The sequence below is a fragment of the Cyprinus carpio genome, chromosome B6, assembly GCF_018340385.1.
Source record: "Cyprinus carpio isolate SPL01 chromosome B6, ASM1834038v1, whole genome shotgun sequence".
In the NCBI taxonomy this organism is placed as follows: domain Eukaryota; kingdom Metazoa; phylum Chordata; class Actinopteri; order Cypriniformes; family Cyprinidae; genus Cyprinus; species Cyprinus carpio.
Genome location: NC_056602.1, coordinates 23,872,346 through 23,897,083, shown reverse-complemented (window position 1 = coordinate 23,897,083; position 24,738 = coordinate 23,872,346). Strand labels below are relative to the sequence as shown.

At 35.7% G+C, this 24,738-nt stretch overlaps 1 protein-coding gene across 2 annotated transcripts in view; it reads right to left on the bottom strand.

Annotated features, from left to right (window-relative positions):
* Positions 1-24,738, bottom strand: part of LOC109057228 (contactin-4) — an 89,065-nt gene that overhangs the window by 8,462 nt on the left and 55,865 nt on the right. The window contains exons 4-17 of one of the 2 annotated variants that reach the window (XM_042726381.1): positions 23,898-24,073; positions 22,688-22,783; positions 18,455-18,658; positions 17,356-17,458; positions 16,190-16,374; positions 15,458-15,600; positions 15,177-15,306; positions 14,337-14,487; positions 8,501-8,628; positions 7,601-7,773; positions 6,346-6,463; positions 5,798-5,956; positions 4,859-5,008; positions 683-753 (exon numbers count right to left, since the gene is read on the bottom strand). In XM_042726381.1, the coding sequence (XP_042582315.1) occupies positions 683-753; positions 4,859-5,008; positions 5,798-5,956; positions 6,346-6,463; positions 7,601-7,773; positions 8,501-8,628; positions 14,337-14,487; positions 15,177-15,306; positions 15,458-15,600; positions 16,190-16,374; positions 17,356-17,458; positions 18,455-18,658; positions 22,688-22,783; positions 23,898-24,073 (1,987 nt within the window). Of the gene's footprint in view, positions 1-682; positions 754-4,858; positions 5,009-5,797; positions 5,957-6,345; positions 6,464-7,600; positions 7,774-8,500; positions 8,629-14,336; positions 14,488-15,176; positions 15,307-15,457; positions 15,601-16,189; positions 16,375-17,355; positions 17,459-18,454; positions 18,659-22,687; positions 22,784-23,897; positions 24,074-24,738 lie in introns of those variants that run through there. The other variant, XM_042726382.1, reaches the window with a different exon arrangement.

The window sequence follows — 24,738 nt, the reverse complement described above, 5'->3', positions numbered from 1 at the left end:
AACAAACGCTTTGAAAAAAACAACAGCAAGTGCTGCTCTCCTCAACAAGTCCCGTATTTGAAGTGTCACTCATGCCTGTAGCACAAACGATGCGGGACAATTTACAAGGCAAACTTTCATAGGGTAATAGAGTTGTTCAAAGCATGAGCAATAATATTAGTCCCTCAAAAAATGCATTAAAAGAAAATAATTCAGCTGACATGGCATTACATTACTGCAAGTTGACAAGTAATTTTCCGTGGTAGGTTTACATTGTTGCTAACATAATCTGAAATCCAGTAAATATAAGTAAATAAAGTTGACAGATTTAAGCACTACTGTGTCAGTCAAGAAACCTCTGGACTTAGTGAAAAATGTGCAGTATTTTGAAAGTAACACTGTATTTAAACACGCTGCTGAATATCTACCGTGACAGCCGGTGAGATTAAGAGAAAGCCATTGATAAACATTGTCATTTCAGATTTACTGGTACGAAAGCTGTCTCATATCTGCGTCTTCATTATGATTTACATACCAGAGGGAGCAATCCCACTGAGGCAAAGAGCAAAGACGACAGCGCTGCCTTTTAATTAAACCTTGTCTAATTTAAACCACGTCACCGTGGAGAATTCCCTCAGAATCCGATTCACAAGAGAAGACTGGTTTGAAAACGCTCCTGTCACAATAAAGACGCTGAGCTCACCTCCCAAACAATCACCAGTTCACCTCGGCTTCCTCCACCTCCACTCACGTTAGCTGGGGCGACTTCAGGATCTGCCAGCCAGAACAGAGAACAGACAACAGAACACAAGAAACAGACTTTATACCTGTGGGATTGGCGGTAAATCCCAACACTTCCTTTTCCTGAGGTGCAGCTCAATCGTCTTTTTGAAAATGGTTCAAAGATTCTGAATGAGGTAGAATGTAGCAACCTGTAGAATTTTCAGTTCCCTGATGAAAATAATTGTCTGGTCTCAGCATATGTTTCTCAGCCTGGTTTTAGTGGGGTTTTGTGACTTTTTTTTTGGATGAACACCAGCTTGGGTAGGGTTGGAGACCAGTTAGATCAACTTAAGACCAGCAAATTTAATAAGTTCAAGCTAGTTTAAGAAGTTTTAATGTCAGAGCTGGGTAGATTACTAACTAATTGTAGTCCGTTACTGATTACAGATTACATGATAAAAACTGTAGTTAGTAATGTACTCATTTTAGGTAATGCAGTTCAACTACGTTTAAGATTACTTTTATCAAACTTGTTTTAAACTTACATTAAGCATACCATATGCATATAAAAAAGTAAAGAAAAACAAAAAGTTTCATTTTGTATGTCAACATCATAAAATGCATTTAACTTTACATTATACGAGGGTTTGCCAAACTGGGGTTAATGTAAGAACTGCAGTAGCTTTGTGCCTTGATAAAAGGTTAAAAATGAATTAAAACTTAAAAATGTACAATAAAAAGAATTGAACACTAAAAATACAAATATTTTACTTGTTTACCTGCCTATCAATGTGACTATTAAGGGACATTAGAGAACTGTAAACATTTAAACGTGTTGTAAAATTATTTGAAATATTTACTTCCTCAGAGATAATTCAAGTACAGTATATTTTATTTACGGGTTCAGCTGACAAAAAGTTTGGGCTTAAGATTTATAAACATGAAAACAACAATAACACTACACACCCAAAATCTTCCAGGTTTGAAATGTTTCTGTCCAGACTTTCATCATGAATAATTTACTGCCATTGTGTGAATAATATGTAATCATGTAGTCCATAAAAAGTTTGTGTATATTTTTAGGATTGAATGTTTTTTATTAAATGTTAGTTTTTTTTTATGGTTGAAATAAGAGAAGCCAAATTCCTCGGAAGGCAACAGGAGGCTGTAAATCAACTCCTAGCACCACAGTCTGATAACCAACCAACTCTTTCATAGAACAGCTTTTAACATTAACACCATTAGAACAATTATTGACAATTTCAATTCGAAGAAGAGATTGTCTAATTTGGGGCAAGTAATCGAAGAGATGGACAGTCTGACCCTCACATGTAAAGCCATGAGAGTAAACAAGATCGTTGGATTGACTTCCCCCCACCTAGCAGAACCAGACTGAAATTCCTAAGGAGACCTGTTAACCCCTCTGGTCTTCACAGGACATATACTTACTCCCCAGAATGGCACAGAGAATGGCTTCCAATGCATATATGCACCAAAATGAACTCAAAAAAGACTTCTAAATGGATATCAGTCCATTGCTTAACTCCATATCATTTATGTAACCCACACATTTATTATAATGTTTCTAATCACTTATTGTGTATGTCTTTTTAAATAAGCTCTTGAATAGCTTAAGGGATCATATTCATGTTTAGTATGTGTGTGTTCGAATCTTCTTGCTTGAAACGTTTCTGACCATCAGTTATTTGTCAAATGTATCATATTCTTGTTATAGGAATCATGTCCAAATTATACCCTGCAAGAGCGGGAAAAATTCGGACCTCGTGCTTGATAAGATAACATATGATTTATGAATGGGTGGGACAAACAATGCAACACCCCGAGAAAAGACATTATCTAATTGGTCAAGACAACATTTGAGGTGTGGCCAAAAGGCCAGTTTAAATACTCAGGACACCATCAAATTTTGCTTTTAGCTTTGAGCTTGCGTTTAGCTTTTGCTATCAGTCATGCCGGCTTTTTAGCTGCTGCTTTTAGTCATGCTTTGTCATCACTTTTAGCATTCTTCGAGCGCCGTTCCAGCGTGCTTCGGCCTGCACGCCTGCTGCTACTTAGCCACAATGAGAAGAAACACCACCTAGTCTCGTCAAACTTTACTTCTGTTCTTTACTTTGGTTTCTTTTCTTTTCCGTTTGAGAGTTTCGTGTTCTGAGTTAAGTTTTGTAACGCCGTGTCTCCGAGTCTGACCTCGAGTGCCTGTCTGAAACTTCAACCTGCCCACAACTCCGCATCTTCAGCCAACGCCCAACCACGGGCTTCCCAAGACGTCACTTCAACGACTACTGAACTTCCAGCCAATCAGCAACTTCGGGAAACCCCCTTTTCAGCGACAACAAAGGGAACCCCATTAAACAGGCAACGCAAGTAACCTCCAGACTTACATCTGTACTGGTGTTATCTAATATAATTTTAACCTCATTGAGGAACTCAGTGCGAGGGTTAATTAAGTGATTAATGGTTGTTCATGTCTATGCAATTTCACGTATTGCTGTAAACTTGGGATTTCACATTCTCATCCTCTTAAACTCATTCTTTCCTAACTTTCTATCTTCCTGCAACTTGTGTGAATGTGTGAGTGCGTGTGCTTTATGTGTTAGATTAGTTTATATGTCTTAGATTTATCTAATAAAGCCTTATTCATATTGAAAAGAGAAGTATCTTGTGTTTTGTGCTCACAAGTTAATGTCTTAAACTGCCGATCTTGTTACTGTGCTAATTAATAGTGTTTTCACTATACTTTGGATATTAATATCCAGCGCAGATTTGATGTTAAACGGCTCGTTCAGGTGAATCGCTGGCCGTCTCAGTGATCAGCCGTGAAACAGTGATTCTGTTCAAATTCCCTTTAAAATCTTAAATGATTCCCTTTGAGCTAAATTGACCTGTTTCCCTTACACAACTGTAATCGCAATATAAGCATTTTAAGATGTATTACACAATTAGTACACTAAGTACTTAATTTTTGGAATCTGATAACATAATCCAGATTACATGTAATCAGTAATCACTGTTTAATGTCATGTGCATAGTACTAAATACTTATGCATAAATTACGTATTTGCATTTATTTTTTAGTAAGTTCTGGTTTATTTTTTAGTATATATATATATATATATATATATATATATATATATATATATATATATATATATATATAATGTATCCATATGTATATAGTGTAGATTGCAAGTTATATTAATAGTCAGTCATTAAATACTGCTAAATATTATCTTCTTATAGTGTGAACAGTGTTCTATTGTAACATATTTACACTGTCTGGATGAAAATTAATTAAAAGTAAATATTGCCCAATTCCCCAGCCAAAGGGAAGACTAATAACCATAATTATGCCTATGTACACTTCATAAACTATTTACACTATTGTCCCACAGTACAATATGTTAACTTTTTATCAGTAACTATGTCAGAAAATCACCTGAATTCATAGTATAGATATTGCTGTTAAATACTGTAAAATCCTAGCAAATGCACTGTCTCTCTTTTTGAAGTAAGTTTTAATTGCTGAATAATTGGGATCTGAAAGACAACAGCTGTTTGCATGTCATTTTCACTTGGGATTGTGTGATGAAGCCTGTGTCTATTTGTGAATCAGTGATCGAAGCATTTGCACACAGTACCTGATCTTAAAATAGAGCCTTTCAAGTGTTACTGCCTCAGAATACGGGAGAAGTCCACTCAATTTTTGTTGATGTCGACATGAATTATTGATAACTGCATTTCCTGATCGCTGATGTCCAGTCGCTGAGCACAGCAGGGTTGGCTCTTGTGTTAAAGAATATAGCTACATGAGCTATGTTTTATTTTGTTCTAAATTTCCATGCAGCCACATTTTCCTGCAATTTTAAATTAATTAACTAAAAACGCCAGCCCTTCTGTGATGCCATTCCGATTTCGGCACACTTAATTTGTGTCCTAATTGTCTGTAAATTATTTTGCAATTTGGATATTCCCAGGAAAACTGGTGTGAATGCAAGAGTGTTTATTTCTCATTCCTGAACTCTATTACGAGGAGTCACTCCTGGTGATTTAAACTAATTATAGAATTAAATTACATTTTCTCCTTCCTGATGTATTAAAGATGACTGATATGGATTTGGGAGGGACGAATGCTTACCTGCAGCTTTGGTGTGAACAGGTTTGGATGGCACGCTGGGTTCCCCCACCCCGACGTTGTTGATAGCCACAACTCTAAATTCATAATCTACCCACGGATTTAGATTTAGCGCCGTCGCATGAATCATCTGTCCAGGCACAGAATCAGGAACTAGGATTAAAGAAAATTTGGAATGGAAAAACACATCAATGCCCATCTGTACAAATGAGTAGCCTAGCATACTTATTTTGCATTTACTTATGCAGATATATTTCTTAGCAATCTTATCTTAGCAATTGCCTGTTTCTGCTTTTATCTTTCACAGTGTATTAAAAAAAAAGCATTTGCATAAATCACATTTAAGTGACTCACAAAAAAAAAAAAACAAAAAAAATCTATCTATCATCACACATATCAATACAATTATTAAGAAAAGGCCCCCAAATTAAGTTTACTGAAAGACATTATTGTGCCACATGAGTAAATTATTGGAAAAAGTTGCTAAAGAGGTAAATATATCGTTTGTTTATTACTATATCACTGTGCCAGTTAATTTCATACTATATGAATATGGCACTATTGTATATAGAAAGTATCAAAGTACCATGGCATTGTCAGTTGAAAAAAGTACAGACTTATATTTACATCAAATGTAAAGTGGAAATTGAAGGATTGTCAATTTATGTTTTTTTTTTCAGTGTAAATTATATTATGACTTTAAATTGTATTTTTTTACCATATATAGTCAGTGAAGTTACGTTTCCAATTAACAGGTTTTTATTGTAGCATTTTTATAATTTTTACCATTAAAATTATGATTTTTTTTACACAGTACTTTTTTTGTAAGGAGGTGGTTCAATCATAATAAATTTACAGTAAAAAGCATATGAACAGTTGCTTCCTGCAACAATATTCTATAATAAACCTAGATTCAGCAAGAAAGTATGCAGAGTCCTTTACCAGTTTTGACTGCCTGCCAGCCGATAGAGAAAGGGGTCCTGGCTTGCACTATGTAGAGGGTAACAGGACTGTGGTTGTCAGGTCCGGGGCCCCACGAGAGCTGAGCAGTCCTGTCTGTGACGTCCCCCACCAACACACCCACCGGAGCACCAGGGGGCCCTGACAACATCACCGCCAAAGAGACAAAAAGGACTCAAACTTGCTGCGTATCCTCATCAGAGAAGGGCACAGCAAGGTGACCAAGTACCTTACTATGTGAGACAAGTATGCCCACAAAAGGCGACATGCTTAATATTCAGAACCAGGGAGAGAGATCCTTCACTTGATGATGGAAATACAAAAGGTTCTAAAGAGCACGAAGCAGGGAATTAATGCATTGATTTCAGATACTCCTGTAGTCATTACTTCAAGAGCTGAATAACGGAATAAAATAGAAATAGCGGGGCAAATTGTGAAGCCTTTTTAATTTATATTTGATAAATGCTCAGAAAAGTGTAGAATATTAAGCAGCCTTCTTGGGGGGGGGGGGGGGGGGGGGATGCACATACCTCTGACAATTAAGTCTGCCGCTGCAGACACACTGTCCACTACTGTATGCACCATACAGACGTACTTCCCAGAGTGCTTCAGCTGCACATTCCTGATCATAAGATCCCCAGAAGAGCCCTATAACAAAGAGCATTATATAAAAAATTTGTAAAGAAAAAAATCTATCTATCCGTCCGTCCGTCCATCCATCCATCTATATAGCCCCGATGGTGTAGTTTGATTGCCATACACTATATTTATAAATGTTTTTGAAAGAAGTCTCTTATGTTCACCAAGGCTGCATTTGTTTGTTTAAATATATGGTAAAACCAGTACTATTGTGTAATGTTATTGCAATTTAAAATATCCATTTTCTATTTCAATATATTTTAAAATACAAATTATTCTTTGATGGCAAAGCTGAATTTTCAGCAGCCATTGCTCCAGTGTTACTTGATCCTTCAGAAATCATTCCAATATGCTGATTTGCTACTCAAGAAACATTTAATATTTCCAATGTTAAAACGGTTGTCCTTCTTAATATTTTTGTATTGTAACTATTTTTTTTTTCGGGATTTTTTAATTAATAGAAAATTGTCACTTTTGATCAATATAATGCATCCTTGCTGATTTTTTTTTTTTTTTTTTTTTTTTGAACAGTAGTGTGTATTTTAATGGTACTACTGTGGTACTTAAAGGGAAACCTTAAAGTCTCTAAAATCAAATATATATTTTCATTGCTGTAGTAACATCACATTTGAAAAGCATCAAGAAGCAAATAGCAGTAGCAGTAGCAGTAGCAAAAAGCGCTCATATTTGATTGGCCCTTCAGTTTAGATAGGGTTCTTTTAACTTGTTTGGACAAGCAATCATTCTGCTGTTAGTGAGAGCCCACCATTTGTGCGTTTGTTCATTGGTCTCTCCAGGTTCTCAAAAGCAATACTTGGCAACTTAAAGGCTCTGTGGATGATCTACACAGTGAGAGAGTGGGTGCTGTGGATTGCTATTTGAGGTTCACTGTGTGTTAAACAGAGTACGATGTAAATCCTGTAATCAGACAGATTTGTGCCTCTATGTTCAGAGAGCAGTCAGGTGCCCTTGTACTCAAGTTCCCCCCATTGCTAGCTGAGCTAAAAAATGTTAAAACACCAGATCCCAATCATTCCTCACTTGCATTCCTCTACCCTGAGTGTTTTCAAAGAGGAATCCAAGGCTACAGTAATTCAGAAATACAGCATTTGTAGCTTTGAATTACAATGACTGACAGAAACGCACCCCTCCAATCATCCCAAAGTGATCGTGTCGAGTGAAATCGATGAGCTTGCCGTTGAAGAACCACTTGAAGATGGGGGTTAGAGTGGAGTCTTTAGATACTTCACATGGCAAGACAATGCTCTCCCCCACTGTGGCATCCATACTCAAAGGAGGGACTGTAATCTTGGTTGGTTCTGCCAAAAAAAAAAATGTTTTAAGTGAGATCAAGGGAAGAAAGGACTAGGACAGAAGTGTTGAAGGACTTCAGTTATGCATTAATTCATGAGTGTTTTCAGGTTTGGAGACTCAAGGGCCAACCAGTTAAACAAACTTAAATCCAGCCTGGGAAAACAGCCAGACCAGCCTAAACCACCTTAAACCAGCTAAAATCATAGACAAAGTTCTTTTATTCATCCGGTACTTGTTGATTTACTTACTAGGCATCAGAAAAGAGAATCTGCCTCATTTTAAAATTTAATACCAACAAAACTATACTTTTTTTTTATTCAGTCCTGAATTTGAATAACCCTACTTAAAGCCATCAAAGTATTCAAAAACATGCGTATGTAATGCCATAAGTTATTAAAGGAGTAAATTGAGAAAAAAACTTGCAACAGCAGCATATTTTTAATTAAACATGCAGAGAGTGACTGGGGAGACGAGGATGAAATCCGCTCCCGGTGCTGTGGACGGCTCAGATTTTTTTTCACACTAACGGCTGGACCAATAACTCACACATGACAAAAGCTTGGATGAGTTATACCTCTGTCAAACCGGCAGGAACATAAAACAACTATATATTTCATTATCAATTTCATGCTTGGGTTGCTCACTGTTTTTCCACTGGTTCTCATCCGGTTTAAGGCATCCGCTTAGAAGCAAGAGAAATGTGCTGTTTGTGAAATGTGAAAGGTGCTTTACCTTTGACCACTAAAGTCCCAGAACTGCTGGATGTACCGAAGGGGTTTCTGGCGACACAAGTGTACCTTCCTGCATCGGATTTGGTAACATTGGTGATCCTGAGAGTGCCGTCCTCTGAGATGGTCCGCCTGCAACAGTAAATAAAAATTGTTGGAACAACCAATGATATCTTCATATAACAATGTTGTATGTATTAAATAATAAATAAATAAATAAAATAATTAATAAAGTATGTATGTATTAAATAATAAATAAATAAAAACCTTTATTTTAGATGTGATTAACCACAATGAATCATTTGACAGCACTAATATATATATATATATATATATATAGACAATTAATACTTTTATCCAGAATTATGAAAATATCATGAATTAAATTGACCAAGACTGACAGTAAAAATGATCTCTATTTAAACTGACAAAATTTAGCACCAAATCCGCATATTGGAATGATTTTTGAAGGATCATTTGACACTGAAAACTGGAGTAATGGCTGCTGAAAATGCAGCTTTGCTATCAAAGGCCTTAAAATAGCACATCAAAATATAAAAGCTATGTAAAACATATTTAACAAAATAGCTTTTGAACAGTTTCTTGAACAGTGTGTGTGTGTGTACAAAAACAGAGAAAACAGATTCTCTCACCCTCCTCAAACAGGTTTTTATTAGAAGTGGTTGTTCACACACAGGTTATGGATTTTTCATAACCCCTAACCCTCTGTATTAAATGTGTATTTGGATGATATGAATGATGGCTAAAATTACACAGGTTGTGTAGGAGAGGTGTGTGAGATATAGGCCTATAAGTATCCAAAATCTTTAACTGTGTATGTTCTGAACTGTAACACAGTACAGAACTGTGTTAAGTAAGAGTGACAGTTTTTGGATGGTGAAACTGACAGTCTACTGGAACAAATGAAAGAATACGCAAAGATGGTCTATAACCCAGCACGTTCTCTAACACAGAGTCTGCTCAGGTACTGGATCAGACCTTTAATGTTCAAGGATACAGCAACCTTCCTTCCTTCTTTCTTGCCTTCCCAAAAGGAATTCTTAAAAAACAAAGTCTCAGCCCAACTATTCCAGACAACACAAAAACAACCAGTATATTTCTCTTGGTATTCTTGTGTTTATTTTTAAAAAAGTCTGAAAACTGTAGAAAATCATTCAGGTAAAATAGACAGAGTTTTCAACAGGATACAGTTAATGGGATTCTAAAGGATAAAACCTTCAAATTCACAAGTGAATACTGCTATATTAAGGCCAAGAATAAAGTGAAAGGGAAGAGGATGTTAAAAGGAAGCTGGTTTGAATTTTTACCTGCGGCCTTATCATATCCAACACATGTAAGATGCTATCGACACATTAAAAAGCGTTTCCAAAAAGGCAGCAAGAGCAGATGTGATTGCAGAAGGCTGTCTGGATCATGTGAGGAGATGTTGATACCGTCTGACTGAAATGCTAACCTGGCTAGAGATCCGACTTCGTGATGGAGATGCAACAGCACAAACAAAACAGATTCAAACAGGTTTTTCTTAGTGGTGCTTGTTCAGGCTATGGATTTTTCATAACCCTCCCCAAACCTTCTGTTAGCTACAATTACGTAGATTGTGTAGGAGAGGTGTGTGAGATGATAAGTGCATTGTAAATGCTAATTTATGCATCTGTTACGTTTTCGTTATGCAAAATATGTGCATTTTCCTTAGAAATTGTTACAATTATTATATATATTTTTTATTACAGTATGTATATTTTGTTTAACTGGAAACTTGTCAGACATCCTGCAACTGATTTCAGAAAACAGTTCTCAGAAGTGCTTCATCGACCTTGATGTATATCAACAAACAATGGTGCTTTGCTTTTAATAACTAAGAATAGAATGGAAGGAATGATAGATAGATAAATAAATAGAGCAATGTAAATATATAACATTGAGATCCGCTGTGACCTTCTCCCAGAACAAATCAAACACGAGCGCAGCAGACCTGCCAGCTCAGAAATCAAACAATTTCAGCAGCCGCTTTTTAAAATTAATATGTATTTACTATGGCTCAGAGAACATGCTTTAGGCCGAGAGCTTTCCTCTGATTTATTGACAAAAATATCAAACGTTGAGCAATAGAAGTGTGTGGACCAGACGACCCGTGAGCAGTGAGCTGCAAAACCAATAGGAAAAAAGGCAAGAGCTATCTGTTTACGGAACGAAACTTCTGACCACACGGAGCCACATTTATATTTGCGTCAAGACATGATGGCTTTGTAATCAGTCTCTGATCCTTCCTCTCCTGACCGCCCTGTGGAATACGATGACTAATCGATGCTTCTCCTCGCATGTTGAGGCACGTCCAGAGAATCACAAAGTCTACGGTGCCACACATATTGACTTGATACAAACTTAGGAGTCTGAGATGAAACAAGATTGACATGTTCGTGTTTGCACTGCTTCAAAACCAAATCAGAGTGTAATTGCTGTGAAAACATTTCAGACTTAACAATCATATTTATCCACAAAGCATCTAACTGTGTGCCTCAGAAGGGCACAGTACCTAAAATACCTTTGAAAAGTTTGGGAATTTTTTTTTTTTTTGATGTTTTGAAAGAATTTTTTTATTCTGTAAGAGGTTTATTTTATTCGATAGTTTGTGCAGTAAGTAAGATTTTTTTGTTAATTATAATTTCAATTTAAAATAACTTTTCTATTTTCATATTTTAAAAGGTAATTAATTCCTATGATGGTAAAGCTGAATTTTCAGCAGAAATTATTAATGTCATGTCACGGTTGAATCATGTCAATTTAATATGTTCTTGCTGAATAAAAGTAAACATTTAATTTTCAGGGTGTGATATTTCCTGTATGCATAGTATACAAATGTTCTCCATGCATGGAATAAAAATATAACCATACTACTGTACATTTGTCAAAATGAGCAATATAGAGCAGAGCAAACTGTGTGAGAATATATATAGACTAGACATCAATTTATCAAATAAACATGCAATTTACTATAATGATATTGCTTGAACAATGTAGTTTCAAACATTTGTGTGGCATATTCTCAGTTTTACATAATGTATATTTTAATTTGTATGCATTATGCAGCATGCAGCAAACTAATGTTCCATTCCAATCACAACTAACCAAAGCAGATTGCATGCAATAGTATATCACACAAGTTTGAGCAAAGTGTTAAAATTATTTAACATTATAATTAAACATGGACTGTTTGTAATTTGTTGCATACTCCAGACTACTTCACATAGACTACTACGTATACAGTATGTAAAACATTATTATGCAGTGTGCCATAAGTGGATTGTTAGAAGTTAAAGAGATAGTTCACCGAAAAATGAAAATTCTGTCTTCATTTACTCAACCTCATGCTCTTCCAAACCTGTAGTCATTTCTTCTGCTGAACACAAAATATATTTTGGAAATTGTGCGTAACCCCATGGACTTCCATGGCGTTTTTTCCCTCCCCATACTATGGAAGTCAATGGGGACCAGAAATGGTTTGGTTACCCACATTTTTTCAAAAATATCTTCTTTTATGTTCAATAGAAGAAAGAAACTCATACAGGTTTGGAACAACTTAAGGGTTAGTAAATGATGATTTCATTTAATTTTTAGGTCAACTATCCCTTTGAAATATTTCTACACAATATCTGAAAATAACTATTTCCAAAATAACAACTAGATGCCACTTGCTGAATTAAACATATACTGTTTATTTATGCATATTGCTTCAAATAGGGCACTATTTTTAAAACAACAGTATTCTGACAACAGTATATGCACATTTAGTGTATCCCACAATGCAGTGGGCTTGACTTGACTATTTCCAAAATAATAACTAAATGCCACTTGCTGAATTAGACATGCACTTTTTATTTGTGCATACTGCACAATTGTTTCACGTAGGCTACTATTCCTAAAAGTATGAAGTACACACAATGTGCAGTAGTGTATCTCATAATGGAGTGGACTTGACTTGACCCTCCATTTCCTCAAAAGTTAAAACATTGCTATTCAAAATCTAAAAATAACAACAAAATAACTATTTCCAAAATTATAACTAGATGTCATCCGCTGAATATGCACTGTTTATTTGTGCAGACTGTTTCATATAGGCTACTATTTCTAAATCAATAATATGCCCAGTGTCCAATAATGTATCCCACAATGCAGTGCTCTTGACTTGACTTTCCATTTGAGTGGACTGTCAAAAAGATAAAACATTTCTACTCAAAACCATAAAATAACTGCAAAATGATAACTGGATGTCACTTGCTGAATTAAACAAGCACTTACCATAGTGAAATATTTTCGGCTTATTGCATAATGTTGCATATGCTACCAAATAACAGTATGCGCTGTACAGTACATACTGTGAGGTACGGAGTTCGGAGTACGTTGACACTCCATTTCAGGCTTACCCTGAGCCTCTGATAGACAGTATCTGATACACAGTCTTGCACCTCTTGTCTCATTTCCTCCGTTCGCTCTAACTTCCACTCCCTCTCCCCCCTTCCATCGCTCCCCCTCTCCCTCATCCAATAATCACATCACTCCACGGAGACCCTGGGCAGCATCAGTGAGTCATGGCATGTGTGTTCTCTCTCAGGTCCAGATGGACCACAGTGCACAGATTGAGCTCCCATTGGTTATCACTCCATCCCCATCCATTACTGGAGATCATACACTCGTCCCTCCTGCCACCTGTTCTGACATGGCCATGCTAGAACGATTCTGTCCCATTGAAACCCCACAGGAAAGAGGCAGAACCAGGGGTGTATTAATTAGTGTTCCACTAGGCACTCACTCTTGTGTAAAAAATGCCATCAGGAAGGATGTTGTTGGTTTTGAATGTGCAACATCTGTGCCTTAGCAACTTGTGTTCGGTATGGACAAAAAAAGGCAATTATGTTTGAATAAAAAATATAGAAAAACATCACACAGTAGTGGGCTGATGCTTTTCAAATAATGACTGCTGAGAGAGAGAATGTATGAAACAGGAAGCAAAAAAATGCATTCTCATTTTAAATTGTATTTTTTTTTTTATGGGAAGTAATGTTAATTTGGCATTATTTCTTCCCCTCACAGATGCTTTTATCTGCAACATATAATTGAGCACAACTGGATTCCATTTAAGCACTTTACCTCCATTCATCAGCATTATTTTGACATTTTAAAACTCCAGGAAATCAAAATTGGGAGTTTTGTCCCAAAGAATCTGATCCAAAGTGACAGTAAACAATTATTATATTACACAATATCTCTATTTAAAATAAATGATGTTCTTTTGTACTTTTTTGTGCTGCTAAATCAAAATTCTTTAACAGCAGAACTGTTTTTCCACATTGATAATAAAAAGAAATGTCCCTGATCACCAAATCAGCATATTAGAAAGATTTATCAAGACTGCTGAAAATTCAGCTTTAAAAAATATTTTAAATGTAAAAAAAAAAAAAAAAAAAAAAAAAAAAAAATATTACTGTTTTAACCAAATAAAATGCAGCCTTGGTAATGCTTGTGCACTGTAGATATACTCCTATTTCACCCAACGAGGAGAAGTCTCTGCATTTATCAGTAAATAAATTATAGATAAAGATACATAATCCACATTGCTTGTTGGAAAAAGTATATTGTGCCATAATTACTAATAAAACCATGCAGAAGGATGCAAGAATGTACCCTGTGTGACCAGGCCCTAAGACACTCCACCAGAACCCTTCACTACTTCGGTGCAAACAAACCCAAAGGCTCTGGAGACAACTGGAGTGCAAGCGGCTCATTTCGCACCTTTCATTAGTGACCGGTCTGCTGACCCATACCTCTTGCTGTCTTTCAGGAACTCGTTGCCTCTCCTCCAAGAGTACGAAGCTCTGGGGGATGCGTGTGGCTGGCATTCGATGATAGCTTCCCCTCCTTTCTGGATCAGTGTGGTCTTCTTCACTGGTTTTTTTGAGAAGTCTGGAGGAGAGGCTGAAAGACAAGGGATTTGTGGTGTTTGGCTCAGATTTGTGATTTTATTGGACATATTTCACCACTAGAAATACTAAATACCAGGGTTCACACACATTTGACCAATTCAATTTTCATGACATTTTAGCGATGCACTGAAATTAAAACTTGCTTTCATGACAGATTTATTTGAACATACAATATACAATGAAGATACAATTAAAAGGATAAGTAAAATATAATGAATATGTAATATAGTGTATATATTTAGCAAACATATTTATTCTAGTTGTCTGCTGAGGTTATGGAAATTAAATGGCTTGTATAAGCTGTACTATTGACATTATTTTGGCAGTTGAAACACTGATTGAGTGATTACATGAGATATATTATATTTCACTATGTCGTACTTTTTCTTTCAGCAGATCTTCTGATGTTCATACATGTTTATTTCATGCTTTAACTAACAGCTGATGACTGAATGAGATGACTAATATGGTTTTAAAAATCAATCCTATTTTATTGAGATTTCTGTGGTGGTTCTCCATTTGTATTCTCAGATACATCAACACAATTAAATGTATTTTAGAGCAGAAAATAAATATGTTCATATGGTACCAAATTCCATGAATTTCCAAGGCTTTTCCAGGTCTTACAATCACAAAATTAAAAATCTATGTGGTTCTTTGATGACATGGAAAGATTCTTACCCACAACTTTGAGCTCAGCACTTGCATAAATGATTCCATTATCATTCTCTGCCAAACACTGATACATCCCAGAATCCATCAGGTTTATGTTGGAGATGGTTAATCCGCCACCGTCAACACGAATTCTGTCCTGAGCATAAACAAAACTGTCAGGATAGACTGCATGCACCACTAATAAAGTAGATATATAATATTCCAACACATATACATTTCAGCATATACACTCAGCCAGCATATTTCAAGTCTTAGTACTTCACGCTGAGGGGTGTTAGTATTATCACCTGAGAGACCAAAGGCTGTCCATTCTTGAGCCATTGGTAAACAGGCTGAGGTTTTCCATTAGCCTTGCACTCCCAGTGAAGATCAGACTCAATAGCCATGTTTGCATCATACAGAGTCTGCGACCACTGCAGGTGTTCCACATCTGTGTGAACAGCAATGAACTACTATAATACAAATGCAGAGGTCTGCATCCTGCCTTAACACAACGGCTGTCTCTCTGAACTTTCTCCCTTGCAATGCACTGCAACAATGATGAAAGCATTGTGTTTTATAAAGCACAAAAAAAAAAAAGAGGTTACTCCGTGCACATTAATTCTAGATGATTCTTCCTGTCTTGCAGAGGAACACAGTAGCAGTGCATATATTGTGGGCTCTCTGTGTAGACTAAACAACGCCTGCTATAGCCATTCTAATTAGTCTTGCCTTGACAATTGACAATAAAATCTATTCTTTCGTTATTTATTATTTACCACAGGTTGCTGTGTGATCTGTTATCTGACTCATTAAAAATTTAAATTTCTTTTATTGATTCTCCTGCGGTAATCGTGATGGCCGACAAAACGCTGCATGGATAGAATAGATAAGGAAAGGTCTTTTAACATTGTGAAAAATACTCTGCACACAATTTTTTGGACAGAGCTGACTAAATATTTGCTAAAAGGGCTTATTAGCATCCAATATGTATTTTGACCATTTGGCTATTGTATACTTAAGTCAGTATTTGACCTCACTTTGAAATACAAGACGTCCTTTTGCAATACTACGTCCTTTGGAGTTTTCGGCCACGCATTCATAAAGTCCAGAATCCTCTGGACGGAAATATGGGATCTCTAGGACACCATTCGAGTGATTTATCTTCATTTTTCCTGGGAAGGGGCTTCCATCTGCTCTCTTCCAGGAAATAGAAGGCACTGGACTGAGAAAAGTCAAGAAAAGAGACCATATTAGCATCAGATGTGCAGAGATGATCTATGGAGATCATGATTCATCAAAGCAGATCATGTTACTAGTTAGTCAACGTGTTACTCAATCCATTTCTGCACAGTAACAATTCAAGTTTGACATATATTCCAGTCGCTTGGATGTACAGTATGTTTAATGTTTCTTAAATATTTGGGGTAATTAAACTTTTTCAGCCATTAATTATATGAAACACTACCCTTCAAATGTTTGGGTTTAGTAAGATTTATTTATTTTATTTTATTTTATTTTATTATTATTATTTTATGAATACTTTTGATACATTGATAATAGAAGAAATGTTGTTTGAGCACCAAATCACAAATGTTTTCTCAAGGATTATGTGACACTGAAGACTGGAGTAAATGGCTTCTGAAACGCAGCTTTGCTTTCACAGGAATACTTTTAAAAATCTATTAAAACAGAAAATAGCTATTTTTAATTGTAATAATATTTCACAATATTACCATTTTAAAGTATTTTAATTAAAACAAACACAGCTTTAGTGAGCATAAGAGACTTTCAAAAATATTAAAAACTCTTATCAACCCCCAAAAATTACTCCAAAGCTTTATTAAATTTATATTAAACAAAATGATAAATAAAACCTAAAAAAATGGCTTGCCAGCATATCTAATCTATTTTTGATAGCCCTCCAGTATCCCAGCATCCCTTAACACATTACCTGTGGACAATCCAAGGCCAGAACCCTGTCTCACCCCTGGATCACAGTCTGCAGCTGTTTTTAAAAATAATGCCTTCCCCTCTCCATCTGTTTCCTACTACTTCACTAAGATTAAAGGATCCTGTATATTTCTGAGACATTTCTCTTAAATAAACTGCTAAGATTTACTATGTGCCAAGTGTGGCAATCCCCAGTTAGCAAAGCAACCCTCTGGAGGCAAGGAGTCCATCTGTTAGTAAAGAAGAGACCTACTTTCCTAAAGCGAAACACTCCAGTCGAACTGATGATCCTTTGGCAACGTGGAGCATTTTTTCAAACTGGACCTCAATCTTTGGCTCATACTCCCCCATCACAGCTGGAAAATGAGGATGGACAAGCATGAGTCTTTTAGGGTAAAACCAATGCACTTCACTTCAAATATGATTATACTTTTTACATTACATACATCACTTTATGTGCAAACAAGACACAACACATGGCATTTGTCAAGAAACCCTGCTGAACAGACATGCTTTGGATGCTCATTTTCTCACTAGGTTTATAACTAGTTAACAACTCAAAAAGTCATTATTTTAAACGTTGATCACATATATAAAGCAGATACTCATAGCATAACATGTGAAAACAGTATTTTATTAGATGAATTGTGAATTTTTAAGTATAAATGCATGCAAAAATATTTTAAAGAGTTACATTAAACTGAAAAAAGTGTTGCTTTGCCAACAAGACTTTTTTAGTCAACCAGCTTTAGATAAAGATCCTGACAGTTTTGGCTATGTTGGTCGACTTACACCAACTGGAAAATCATGTAAATTTATGCTGGGCTAAATTTTTTATTTATTTATTTATTTTTTTCAGCAGGGAACATAGATCAAAAACAAGAAAAAGCAAGAAATAAGAATTAGTGAAGAAGTAAGAGTTCAGCAGTGGTCTTGCACCCAAAATATTCATAGATAAAAATATTCAATATTCACATGAACTCAAAATATTCAAAACCTCTCCGCCCTACTTCATATACCTTGTCTGGGTGAATATTAAACAGACACTAATGACTGGTGATGTTGAGCCTCCCGGGGTATGCGTGTATGTGTGTGAGGATGGAAGTCTTCTTTCTTAATGCAGAATATTTTCTCCTTTCCTCTCTCTCTCTCTCTCTCTCTCTCTCTCACACACACACACACACACACACACACACACACACACACACACACACACACACACACAGTTGGCTGAGCATGGTTCAGAGACTATGAATACACAAATGCTACATCTCTGAGTGGCAGCAAAGCAAACACCGTCATGCTCAAATCTACTGATTCATTACTGTTAGCAGTTCCTCCAGGCTACTCACCGTCCCGACGTAGCACCACTGGAGTTGGGGAACTGTAGACGGTCGTATTGGTCATCACATTCCTTACCACACACGTGTAGTTGCCCACGTCTGATGTCTCAACTTTTGCAATATACAAATTTCCAGTCCTCTGGGACACAAATCGTCGGTTGTCCCCAACAACAATGCTGGGGCGGCCATTAAATATCCAGGAGTATCTGATTTCTGAGGAGAAAAATTGTCAGATAACAGTACTATCTTTTCTTTTTTTGCCAACTATGGATATTTATAGTCATCAATATATAGACATCATGCTGCATGCTCTACTTAGTGTATAACTTGATGCATTATGAAATAGAAAATTTTAAAACTGTTTTAAAATCGTTTTTTCTTTTTTTCCTTTTATTAAATTCAACCATTTGTGGATGAAATTTAGATGAGTATGTGTTCTCAGCTTGTTAGAGCTCAGCTGTGCAAAGAGAGTTTATATATAACAAGGTTAAAGCAATACAGTTTCGATTTTGACAGTCAAGCAACAGGAGGTGAAAACTAATATTATTCCATGAAAAAGGAATATTCTGGCTCTACAAGCAGCTCTACGAAATCTGTGTTTATTCTTAATGATTACAAATAAACAGAATACAATGCAAGATGATAACCTGTGATGCAGAAATATTACAAAATGTGTGTGTGTGTGAAAAGCATTCTGATATAATAATGCTAAGAGGAAGTTTTAAGACAAAACAAATAATTAAATTATTAATTTTGACAATTTATTTTCATGTATTTGTATTATGCTGGTAAATAGCATATTTCTCAAAAACAACCCTTATACTGTCAAAATATTATATTATTTTGATGGTAAATTTATTATTTCTAAATAAATAAACTTATACTGTCAAAATAAATAAAATCTATTAATAAATAATAACCCTATAGAAGTAATGAACTGATTTGAAGGAATCTATTCAAGATTTTAAAGGCTTAATAACACAACCCTGAACTGATTTGAAGTATCTACAATTACTGTTGTAATTATTCATCTACAATAATAAATAAAGAAGTAGAGTAAAGGTTTGTGCTTATTTTATTATGGTTCAGCAAATTTGTTTTATAATCAACCCAAAGCAAATAAATGGGATTTCGATTTAATTATTTTGCTGTTTACAGTCTTTTTTTCTTTTGTGACGTAAGCTCCTTTTGTAATAGCCTTCATCATTTTTCTTCTATCTCCATTCATTCATGTCACCTCTCACTCTTTCTTAATGAGACAGGAATATAGGAAGACTGCGCAGCAAGGCCCGTGGTATGAAATGAAGTATGAAAGTATCAAATTAAGCAGCGTTTATTAGAGGGCAGACAGGGGGTTAGAGTGGCTGAAATGTGGATTGATAAGGGCTATTTAAGGTTCAAACAGCATATCTAAGAGTGTACAGCACTGAGGAAAAAGAACCATTTGGCTTCAAGACAGAAAAAGGTGAATTAAAACCATCATAAATGGAGTGGTGACAAGGTGAGGGACCTCTAATCATTACTGGGCACTGTGCTCAAGGCTTTTGGTCTCTTAGGAAACAAATTCACAGCCACTATAATCTGAAATCATGTGACAGAGCAGACCAATGAACACGGCTATTTATGAGTTTTTTTTCTTCAGGTAGTAGTTACTGTACAGAAATGGACAGCTGTCTCTGAAATTCACAAGGTTCAGTTCAATGTTCCAAACTGTCTAGAAAACAACCAATGGTAATTTAACATCAAAATAATACTAAAGTAACAATCAACCAAAATTAACTCTTATTGTGCACCTTATAAAAAAATAAAAAATAAAATAAAAATAAAAATAAATGTAGAAATGTAACATATACACACACAGACACATTAACATTTAGGGGTCAGAAGGTTTTTTTCCCCCTTTTTTTTTTTTTTTGAAAAATGTACATACTGCTTGTTCTTTTGATGTCATAGTGGTTCCCACACACAGCACACAACGCACAGAAGAAGAAGAAGAAGAAGAAAACACAGAAAATAGGTGCATATGTTTCTCAAAATCAGCATAAATTTGAATCATGACATGAGTAAAAGATTTGTGTTGTTTATTTGGGTTCATGTGACAGGGCTATAGTAATTATGCTGAATATTTGGGTTTGGCATTACAGAAATAAATTATCACAAAACTTTCATGAAATAAATTCTACACTGATTACATAAGAGACTTGACTTGAAAACATTTCTGTATAAGTTTTTGTTTTTGTTTTGTTTTTGTGTCTATATTTTTATATATATATATTAGACACAATATTACACACACACACACTCATACACAAGTATACACACACACCACACACACACACACACAAACACAACAATTGTGCTCTCAAAAAATTAGAATATCTCAAAAATAACATTTCAAAAAAGTGAAATTTCATATATTCTTGACGCTTACAGCTATCTGACCATCTCACAGCTCATAAAAGTAAAAAAAAATCTGCATCTCAAAATATTAAAATATTTACATTTGAGTTTCATTAAATGTTCTTTGATACAGTTATATTGTGGGTGACTGCTGACTTGAAATGGTCCAGAAGACAATCATTGACACCCTCCACAAAAAGGGTAGGTCACAGAAGGTTATTACTGAAAGGGGTGGCTGTTCAAAGAGTGCTGTATCAAAGAATATTAAATGCAAAGTTGACCAGAAGGAAGAAATTGGGTAGGAAAAGGTGCACAAGCAACAGGGATGACCCCAAGCTTGAGAATACTGTCAAGCAAAGCCGATTTAGACACTTGGAAGAGCTTCGCAAGGAGTGGACTCAAGCTGGAGTCAGTGCATCAAAAGTCACCAAGCTCAGACATCTTCAGGAATAGGGCTACCAAGTCACTTCTGAAACAAAAACAATGTCAGAAGCATTTTACCTAGGCTAAGGAGAAAAAGAACTGGACTGTTGCTCAGTGGTCCAAATTACTCTTTTCAGATAAAAGTAAATCTTGCATTTCATTTGGAAATCAAAGTCTGGAGTCTGAAGGAAAACTGGAGAGGCACAGAATCCAAGCTGCTTGAAGTCCAGTGTGAAGTTTCCAAAGTCAGTGATGATTCGGGGTGCCGTGACGTCTGCTGGTGTTGGTCCATTGTGTTTTATCAAGTCCAAAGTCAAAGCAGCTGTCTACCAGGAGATCTGCTGACAAGCTTTATGGAGATGCTGATTTCTTTTCCAGCAGGACTTAGCACCTCCCCACAGTGCCAAAACCACTTCCAAGTGGTTTGCTGATCATGATATTGCTGTGCTTGATTGGCAAGCCAACATATAATAAAAACCTGATAAAAACCACTTCCAGGACTGAGCTGCGACATCTAGCCATTGTATAAATTCCCAAGAAGCATTATCCATATGAAAGAGCCCTGGATTACGAAATGTGACAAACAACCAAGAGTGGTGTGGTGGGAGAACGAGGGAAGGAAAATAGAAGTTGGAGGATGGTGGCGGGGAGCGGGTAAGGTGTGGGTCACTTAAGATCATTGATTTGACTGGAAATGTGATGGAATGACAGAACGGCGGTGCGGTGGCGTGAAATTGCACCTCTGGTGCATGTGTGCATGGCTTTGAGTGGCTGCTAATCACCTGTACACAGACACAGAAGAGGTGCACAGCTGGAATGGAGGATAAAGAGACACGTCGCTTTAAACCAGCCACCGCATGCCTTTATTACCTTTCAACAGAAGGCCAAGGCTTAAGAAAATAACCTTTCCAAATGACCACAAGGGCACAAGTGCCATTAGGAAGGAGGAGGGGAAGCTAAATGCCAAGAGGTTGGTGCATGAATGCAAGAACGCCAGCTCCAGAGTGAGCCATTGTGCTCCGTTCATTTGAAAGCTTGATTTGCTCACAATATGAGATGATTAAGATACAATCTGACCCAACATGTACCATACATACTAAGTGAGCAAAGTGGAGAGAGGTTTGCTACTTGCAGTCAGTTCCTGACCTTGGATTTGCTTAGCATTATTCTACAGGCTAAACACAAAGCTTGAATTCATAAAAAATGTGCGGTGGAAAGAGGTCAATGGTTTTTGCGAACAATTGTCACTCTTGCTTTGTATGAAAGGCTCTATTCATACAAAGCAAAGTGGAAGAGTAGTGATAACTTTAAAGAAGAGCGGCTTGTGTATTTGTATGCAAAAAAAAAAAAAAAAAAAAAAAAAAACTCATGCACGTAATAAATAACATTCAGATTCATACAGAATATAATAAAATGTACCTCCAAAGTGGGGCGGCGGACCGCACAAGAGCACAACAGCCTGTCCTTCTCTCACTAATACTGGACTTCTGGCCTTGCTGCTGAAATTCTGCAGGTCTACGAAAACAAAATAATCGCCATTACTTTTCATTAAAGGCACTGTCATCGCTCTGACATGCAACAGACGGCTCACAGAGCAGGGACCTTTAGAAATGCCACTCTATAGCACAGGAAGGGACAAGCAAAAATGACATCCCACACTGGGCTAAAGTTGTGGTGTTTATTCAAATATCAGCTCTCCAGCCTCATGAATGTATGTCTGTGTGAAATATTTTGTGTTTTGTCCATATAAAACGCACACCAAAAAATAAAAAATAAATAACAATTAGTGAAGTTTATGCTTAAAGCAAGACTAACTTGCAGACTAGTGGACATGGTTGTCATGATAACCATGTTAATTGCATATTGTCAGATCCATATTTTATAAATTAGCAAAGAACAAAGTTCTTGGAAAAGGCTTCAATTCCCTGTATATTTTGCATGCAATATAAGTTGCTTTGGATAAAAGTATTTCCAAAATGCATGAACATGAAAAAGAATAAGATATAAAAACACATTATTTAAAACTTTCCTCATTTCAGGTAAAGAAATAAAATTAATTTTTCAAGGCTTCAGAACTGATGGCTATGTGAGAAGGTAAATCATTGGGAAAATGCCTTTTCCCACTCTGTAAATACCAAATTTGCCAGTGAAGCACCACCAATTAGTCCTACAACAATTTCCTGCATCACTCAAAACCTGAAAAGACACATCTACTTGTGAAATTTTAGATGTACACACAATATGAATGATGCAGACTTGCTGTGTTATGATTATCTGTTGATTTAAGTCCCTTTTTCAATTTTCCATGACAGGCTGCATTTTAGTTAGGCACCATTGGACATCTCCTGATGGAATCTTTCAGATAGGAAAATGTAGTTGTCAGTTTAAAAGCCTGCTACACCCAGGGAAAGAAAGTATATCTTACCCACTAATGGACCAAATGACAACATGAAATATGAAAGATAACACAGTGGCCATTTTTACATATTATGCATTTAAAGCTTCCAAAGGATACATATATATTACAGACAGTGTAGTCAAAGTATTAATAATCAAGAGTGGCGGAGACTGTGAGATGCTATTTTCAAACATTCACATATACAAAACATATGGTTTAATACACACTTACATGCAAATTCCACTTTAGCCTCTCGGCTCAGGATGGTTCCAAATGCATTAGTGGTGATACACTGGTAAACACCGCTATGCTTAGTTGCCTGAGGGCTATTGATCAAAAGGTTTCCCTCAACAAGGCTGTAGTTGAAGTCCATGTCAATATCAAGATCTTTCCCGTTGAATTTCCACCTAAATATGAAAATAGGTGGAATGGGCACAGGATAATGATGATGAGAAAATGTGCAAGCATTAAAAATATATAAATACTTTCTGTGGAATATATTTGTGTCAATGTCATCATTCAAAAAACTAAAACTAAAATATGTGCCAATTTTAAATTAAATGTAAATAAAATACAAATACAAATATTAGATAAAAACCTAAACTAAAAGAAAAATAAAATTAGCTGCCAAGGATACTAAAAGTTAGCCTTGCCCTTGGCAAATAACTGAAATACAAAGTTACAAAATACAAATATATATATATATATATATATATATAATATATATATATATATATATATATATATATATATATATATATATACACATATACATATACATATATATATAACGTAATTAGGTTAAAAAACTATAATAGTTCATCAACAATATTAAAATAACACTGTTCACTGTTATTTTTATAATTTACTAGTATTTACAATTTCAGAGTCAAAAGCTTAACTGAAAAATTTAATAATTGTCTTAATTTCTTGTTAAAAATAAAGTTATTTATTCAAATATGATCTAATATTGTTCTAAAGAGCAAATAAAACCAAGAAATGTCAATGATTGATAGCAACAAATGGAGAATCATCAATATAAGATGCTCAAATTCAAATTCTAATTTTGTTT